The following is an 8,472-nucleotide window of genomic DNA, read 5'->3' on the forward strand; positions in this document are numbered from 1 at the left end:
GTGCCTGTGGTTCTGTCAGTGTGATCATGTGATGTATCTGACCCAAGGAATGTGTCAATAAAGTTTCCCCTTCCTGGGACAATGAATTCACGGTGTTCTTATTTCAATTTCCAGGAGTGTAGTAGAAAGTGGTTGTGGTACAGTAAGAGTGAAGGAGACAACGGCAGTGTCAGAGAAAGCAAAGTACACATTGGCAGTGGAACATATTTGACAGTAATATAAAAATGCTGGGAAAAGACAGTGGAACATACTTGACAGTAATAGAAAAGTGCTGGGAAAAGGGTGAAGGAGACAGTGCCCGTGGGTTAGGAATAAAGAGAAGGAGAAAGTTGAAGTGGGTGGGAGCCAGTGATACAAGAGACAGTAGCAGTGGGAAGGAATGAATGAGACAGTAGCAGTAAGAGAAAACAAGATGGAGATGGTGACTGTGAGTGGAGATGGTAGGAGTAGTAGGACAGACTGTGGCTACGAGACAGGAAACAGCGATAGTTAGAGAGACACAAAGAAATAATGACAAAAACGGGGGTGAATAAGTGAGGGAAAACGGGCAAGTGGGGGTGGATGGGTATGAGCGACTTACACCGATGGACCAGTGGGTGTGAGCGAGGTACAGTTAGGGGAGCTTGCGAGAGTGAGACGCGAGTTGCGTATTAAAAATAGTGCGAATACGTTCGCATGCAAAAATTTTTTGGAGAATGTTTGAAGTTGCCGTCGAAGGTAAAATAAATATATGGAAACCCTCTTTCCAGTCGTAATCTTGAAAACGGGAGTGTATTCGACTTCTTGTGCTCCGACAAAAGCGTTTTTTTTTCATCTAATCAAATGTTGTTTCGGTTGTGTGCTTAATTAAGATCCATATTAATGTCATTATTTCGCTTGTGCACCCTGAGAAAGATTGTAACAGACTTAGATTCACTTGGACCAATATTTAAATTCCAGAGCTAGTGACCTCCTTTTTCACGCATTCTCCTGTTAATGACCCTGTGAAGCCCAGCACCCAGGGCTCATTTACTAGGGCCGCCCCTTTAATATCATTAAACTCGTCGCGCTCAGTTCTTAATTCAGTACTGGCTCGCGTTAGGTTCGGCCGGTGTGGCCGAGCGGTTCTAGGCGCTTCAGTCTGGAACCGCGCAACCGATACGGTCGCAGGTTCGAATCCTGCCTCGGGCATGGAAGTGTGGGATGTCCTTAGGTTAGTTAGGTTTAAGTAGTTCTAAGTTCTAGGGGACGATGACCTCAGATGTTAAGTCCCACAGTGCTCAGAGCTATTTGAACCATTTCGCGTTCGGTTGGCGCTTTGCAGTACGATGACGTTTGGTTTGTGGGCGTTTAACTGCGCAGTCGTCAGCGCCCTTACGAAGTACATTCCAATTTCTTACATATTACAATCTAGCCACTGTCACAAATGATGATGAAATGATGTGAGGACAACACAAACACCCAGCTCCCAGGCAGAGCAAATCGCCAACCCGGCCGGGAATCGAACTCGGGACCCCGTGATACAGCTGCATCAACGCTATCCACTAGACCACGAGCTGCGGACGTTTTGCAGTGTTTATGAGTGTTTGGAGTGGTCGCTGTCACGCTGTGGTGTTGAGCGAGACATCATCCCTGTATTTATCTTCAGTGTGTATTTCAAGGGGAAAAATTCGGTGTTTATCTGTACTCTTCTCGATCCTTTACGAATATTCTTGAATGTCAACAGACGTTTTACAAATTTCTAAAGTATTCTCAAATGAAACTTCCTGGCAGATTAAAACTGTGTGCCGTGCCGAGACTCAAACTCGGGACCTTTGCCTTTCACGGGCAAGTGCTCTACCAAACGTTCTAGAATACTCCAGAGTGTTCTGCATCATCCCGGAGGGTTCGTTAAAGTTTTCTAATGTTCTTGAACGTTTCATAATGTTCAAAAATGTTCTCCGGATTCTGTAAAGAAGTGAATGAGTGACAGTGTATTTCACTTCAAATTAAGGTATTTTTGAATACTTAAATGGATTTACGAGTATTTTTGAGCAGTCAGGGTTATTTCTGAGCGTGAAATGCGAACAGTTTTACAGTTTTCTGAATGTTCGTTCTTACTAAGTTCCCGAATGTTCTCGAGTGATCTGGAACGTTCTCAGAAAAGAAATCAAACCAAAACCGCGCGAAGCTGGTCTGTTCCACAAATGAAAACAGGTGAGGAGGAACTCACAGAGTCCTCGTGGGAGCCGACAAGGCTTAAATTCACTTTAGTGTAACGGCTGCCACAAATCTGTTGGTGGCAGTCGCGGCTTGCGAGGAAAATACCAGCTGAATAAGGGCGCCTAAGAACACGTGTTCCGTGATGAATAAGTGAAACGGCCACCCACATTGTGGTGGAAAAGAGCACACGAATTCCGGCTCAGTCAGCCTGACCATATTTTCCATCAACTGCCGGCTCTGTGACATTTCGTTCAGTGTGGATGCACTAATACCGTCCCAACTCCTACGGGAATCAATAATTAGCGAAAAGGGGTTTAATGGGCGAGGGATAAGTTGGAAATGTGAGCCGGGCAGGGATCATATCCTCACGGCCGGAACGGTTAAGGCAACAACTGCCCACGACAAGCAGTAAATCCAGTTCGACAGCCGGTGCAGCACATATTTTCAGCTTTCGCCATTGCATTTCCACTGTGCCCCGGGCGGCTGGAGGCCAATAGTTTTTCTCCAACCCTTTCCCTTACCATTCCTCTTATTCATACACAAAGTCACGCAATTCGCAGATAGGGCTGACACGACTTCCCTCGCTCCGGTAACTGCCAACTGTGGAGATAGGAAGTGCATCCGACCGCAGACGTGGATAAAGGAAAATTTTCCAAATCTCGAGTACATCGGAGCCCGTACTGGACGGGATTAACGAGAAGAAAAAGAAGTGTATGCTTATCCAGGACAGGTGCGTGCTGCTGTTCGGGTGCTGGTGGTCGAGCGTTTACCTCCCTCGTTCCAGGCGCCTTCTATCTGGTACGACGCCGTGGCCACGCCGAACAGGAAGTCCGCCGGGAACTGCCCGGCGTCCTGGGCGAGCCCCAGGGCGGCGGTCGAAGCCACCAGCAGCAGCAGGCAGTGGGCGCGGGTCGCTGACGTCATCTTCACCGTGGTTCGCATCGCGCGGCCCGCGCCACGTCCCTTTATACGCAGCGCCCCCGACCTATCGGTGCGAGAGTGCGGCTCCTTATCTGGGCGGCTGCCAATGATTGCGATAACTCCGCCGAAGGGAACGTGCGCCAGCAGTTGGGTTCGGCCGTGCTTAGCTACACATCTAACGGTGAACTGATAAGTCCGATGAATGTCCGTGAAAGAGAACGGCTTGTTGTTATCTGGCAACATAGGTTCCAGCGTTACTTCTTTCGCTTAAGCGACTGGCGCTATTAGTTTAGATGCGAGCGGATGAGAAACATTTGAGTCTGGTGTATCAGCTGAGCCGCCTTTGCACCCGAGCGAACGCGCATTCGCAGACAGTTCGCAAGCGTTCGCTAGCATTCGCTTGTATCTGTTCACAGAGCGTTTACACTAGAGGACAACACGAGATAACGGCCGTGGCTTATGAACGCTGCGTTACTGAATTTTATCGCTTGCAATCGGTACACCGGACATCGACAGTGACCGGGTCAAATATCTCACGAAATAAGCGTCAAACGAAAAAACTACAAAGAACGAAACTTGTCTAGCTTGAAGGGGGAAACCAGATGGCGCTATGGTTGGCCCGCTAGATGGCACTGCCATAGGTCACACGTATGTTGATGTTCTTATGGCCCTCAGCCCAGAGACTGGATTGATGCTGCTCTCCATGCTACTCTATCCTGTGCAAGATTCTTCGTCTCCCAGTACCTACTGCAATCTACATCCTTCTGAATCTGTTTAGTGTATTCATCTTTTGGTCTCCCTCTACGATTTTTACCCTCCGTGCTGCCCTCCAACACTAAATCGGAGATCCCTTTATGTCTCAGAATATGTCCTACCAACCGATCCCTTCTTCTACTCAAGTCGTGCCACTAATTTCTCTTCTCCCCTATTCTATTCAATACCTCCTCATTAGTTATGTGATCTACCCATCTAATCTTCAGGATCCTTCTGTAGCACCACATTTCGAAAGCTTCTGTTATTTTTTTGTCTAAACTATTTATCGTCCACGTTTCACTTCTATACATGGCTACACTCCATACAAATACTTTCAGAAAAGGCTTCCTGACAGTTAAATCTATACTCGATGTTAACAAATTTCTCTTCTTCAGAAACGCTTTCCTTGCCATTGCCACTCTACATTTTATATCCTCTCTACTTCGACCATCATCAGTTATTTTGCTCCCCAAATAGGGTCAAACGGATATCAACTGCGTTTTCTAAATAGGGACCCCCGTTTTTATTACATATTCGTGTAGTACGTAAAGAAATATGAATGTTTTAGTTGGACCACTTTTTTCAATTTGTAACAGATGGCGCTGTAATAGTCACAAATGTATAAGTACGTGGTATCACGTAACATTCCGCCAGTGCGGATGGTATTTGCTTCGTGATACATTACCCCTGTTAAAATGGACCGTTTACCATTTGCGGAAAAGGTTGATATCGTGTTGATGTATGGCTATTGTGATCAAAGTGGTATGTATGCTGCTCGGTATCCTCGACGACATCATCCAAGTCTCCGGACCGTTCGCCGGATAGTTACACTATTTAAGGAAACAGGAAGTGTTCAGCCACATGTGAAACGTCAACCACAACCTGCAACAAATCATTATCCTGAAGTAGGTGTTTTAGCTGCTGTCGCGGCTAATCCGCACATCAGTAGCACACAAATTGCGCGAGAATCTGCAATCTCAAAAACGTCGGTGTTGAGATTGCTACATCAACATCGATTGCACCCGTACCATATTTCTATGCACCAGAAATTGCATGGAGACGACTTTGAACGTCATGCACAGTTCTGCCACTGGGCACAAGAGAAATAACGGGACGATGAAAAGATTTTTTGCACGCGTTGTATTTAGCGACGAAGCGTCATTGACCAACAGCGGTAACGTAAACCGGCATAATATACACAATTGGGCAAGGGAAAATCCACGATGGCTGCGACAAGTGGAGCATCAGCGACCTTGGCGAGTTAATGTATGGTGCGGCATTATGGGAGGAAGGATAATTGGCCCCCATTTTATCGATGGCAATCTAAATGGTGCAATGTTTGCTGATCTCCTACGTAATTTTCTACTGATGTTACTGCAAGAAGTTTCACTGCATGACAGAATGGCGATGTACTTTCAACATGATGGATGTCCGGCACATAGTTCGCGTGCGGTTGAAGCGGTATTGAATAGCATATTTCATGACAGGTGGATTGGTCGTCGAAGCACATTACCATGGCCCGCACGTTCACCGGATCTGACGTCCCCGGATTTCTTTGTGTGGGGAAAGTTGCAGGATATTTGCTGTAGTGATCCACCGACAACGCCTGACAACATGCGTCAGCGCATTGTCAATGCATGTGCGAACATTACGGAAGGCGAACCACTCGCTCTTGAGAGGAATGTCGTTACACGTATTGCCAAATGCACTGATTTTTACGGACATCATTTTGAACATTTTTTGCATTAATGTGGTATTTACAGGTAATCACGCTGTAACAGGATGTGTTCTCAGAAATGGTAAGTGCACAAAGGTACATGTATCACATTGGAACAACCGAAATAAAATGTTCAAACATAGCTACGTTCTGTATTTTAATTTAAAAAACCTACCTGTTACCAACTGTTCGTCTAAAATTGTGAGCCATATGTTTGTGACTAATACAGCGCCATCTATCACAAAGCGAAAATAGTGGTGCAACTAAAACACACACATTTCTTTACGCACTACACGAATATGTAATAAAAATGGGGTTCCCTGTTTTTAAAGATGCAGTTGATATCCGTTTGACTTATGGCAGCACCACCTAGCGGGCCAACCATAGCGCCGTCTGGTTTCCCCCTTCAAGCTAGATAAGTTTCATTCTTTGTAGGTTTTTCGTTTGACACTTATTTCGTGAGATATTGGCCCGGTCACGATCAATGGACCACCCTGTATAGTGACAATGCAAAATGTTGATATTAACAGAGAATTATTTCGCATGGCGAGTAAACTATTTTGGGCGAAGCAAGCGAAGTGGGGTGGAACCAAAAGAATTTACGTGTCTGAATTTGTACGTAAGCGTGGAACACATTGAAGTGCAGCTGCAACTCTGCTGAGGGTTGTTACAAAACTTCCAACACAGGTCGCTTGACGCTATTCGCTTGCTTCTCACTACAACTCAGGAGGAAATTTAAACGTAGTCCACTAATTACCGATTGCCAATATAAGCAACAGAGCACTCTAGATGTTAGAAACTGAAAACATTTACGTAAGTGATACTGCCGAGTGTCGGTATCTCCTCTATCGCAGATACTTTCTTATGTTTGCAGTGAAACGTGCGAGGCGCTTGAAGGCTTTACGTATAAAGTGCGTACAACTAACATAATGCCAATAAAATGTGATTAATGAAATATCCTTCCGATCTGTTACATAGGCTACTTGATAAAATCTGCTATATACAGTGTGTTATAAAAAGATCCGGCCAAACTTTCTGGAAACATTCCTAACACAAAAATAAAGAAAAGATGTTATGTGGACATGTGTCCGGAAACGCTTAAGTTCCATGTTAGAGCTCATTTTAGTTTCGTCAGTATGTACTGTACTTCTTCGATTCACCGCCAGTTGGCCCAATTCAAGGAAGGTAATGTTGACTTCGGTGCTTGTGTTGACATGCGACTCATTGCTCTACAGTACTAGCATCAAGCACATCAGTACGTACCATCAACAGGTTAGTGTTCATCACGAACGTGGTTTTGCAGTCAGGGCAATGTTTACAAATGCGGAGTTGGCAGATGCCCATTTGATGTATGGATTAGCACGGGGCAATAGCCGTGGCGCGGTACGTTTGTATCGAGACAGATTTCCAGAACGAAGGTGTCCCGACAGGAAGACGTTCGAAGCAATTGATCGGCGTCTTAGGGAGCACGGAACATTCCAGCCTATGACTCGCGACTGGGGAAGACCTAGAACGACGAGGACATCTGCAATGGACGAGGCAATTCTTCGTGCTGTTGACGATAACCCTAATGTCAGCGTCAGAGAAGTTGCTGATGTACAATGTAACGTTGACCACGTCACTGTATGGAGAGTGCTACGGGAGAACCAGTTGTTTCCGTACCATGTACAGTGTGTGCAGGCACTATCAGCAGCTGATTGGCCTCCACGGGTACACTTCTGTGAATGGTTCATCCAACAATGTGTCAATCCTCATTTCTGTGCAAATGTTCTGTTTACGGATGAGGCTTCATTCAAACGTGATCAAATTGTAAATTGCACGCAATTGTGCAATCACGTAATCAACACAGATTTTCTGTAAGCGTTTGGGCAGGCATTGTTGGTGATGTCTTGATTGGGCCCCATGTTCTTCCACCTACGCTCAATGGAGCACGTTATCATGATTTCATACGGGATACTCTACCTGTGCTGCTACAACATGTGCCTTTACAAGCACGACACAACGTGTGGCTCATGCACGATGGAGCTCCTGCACATTTCAGTCGAAGTGTTCGTACGCTTCTCAACAACAGATTCGCTGATCGATGGATTGGTTGAGGCGGACCAATTCCATGGCCTCCACGCCCTCCTGACCTCAACCCTCTTGACTTTCATTTATAGGGGCATTTGAAAGATCTTGTCTACGCAACCCCGGTACCAAATGTAGAGACTCTTTGTGCTCGTATTGTGGACGTCTGTGATACAATACAACATTCTCCAGGGCTGCATCAGCGCATCAGGGATTCCATCCGACGGAGGTTGGATGCATGTATCCTCGCTAACGGAGGACATTTTGAACATTTCCTGTAACAAAGTGTCTGAAGTCACGCTGTTACGTTCTGTTGCTGTGTGTTTCCATTCCATGATTAATGTGATTTGAAGAGAAGTAATAAAATGAGCTCTAACTTGGAAAGTAAGCGTTTCCGGACACATGTCCACATAACATATTTTCTTACTTTGTGTGTGAGGAATGTTTCCTGAACGTTTGGCAGTACCTGTTTGTAACACCCTGTATAGGGTGACCCAAAAGTCCATTAACATTTAAAAATTCAGTATTTCACGAAGTAGTAACACGTAAAATTGACACACATGCTTGAAGTAACATGAGGTTCTATTGAAAAAAAAAGATAAAATGATCAACAGACAGAACTTAATATGATAAAAAGCTATAAATATCGTAACAATTGGCTGTTAGCAAAGACGATGTTCTTTATAACAAATGCTCAACATGTCCACCGCCATTTGTCAACACCTGTAGTCGAGGGACAATGTTGTGAACAGCAGTGTAGCAATAAGTATGGTGAGAAACTCCCTAATGAGATGGTACGATCGAGTTAGACTTGAGACTTTAGCTAAGCCCAC

General features: G+C 45.3%; 1 protein-coding gene across 1 annotated transcript in view; it reads right to left on the bottom strand.

Moving 5' to 3' along the window:
* The window catches only part of LOC126094948 (myrosinase 1-like), a 105,319-nt gene extending 102,214 nt beyond the window's left edge, over nucleotides 1-3,105 (bottom strand). Inside the window, exon 1 of the mRNA XM_049909601.1 lies at nucleotides 2,952-3,105. Coding sequence (XP_049765558.1) covers nucleotides 2,952-3,105 — 154 coding nt within the window. The remainder of the gene's footprint in view (nucleotides 1-2,951) is intronic.
* Between the last annotated feature and the right edge of the window lie 5,367 nt (nucleotides 3,106-8,472).

This window comes from Schistocerca cancellata, chromosome 8 (genome assembly GCF_023864275.1).
Source record: "Schistocerca cancellata isolate TAMUIC-IGC-003103 chromosome 8, iqSchCanc2.1, whole genome shotgun sequence".
NCBI classification, from domain to species: domain Eukaryota; kingdom Metazoa; phylum Arthropoda; class Insecta; order Orthoptera; family Acrididae; genus Schistocerca; species Schistocerca cancellata.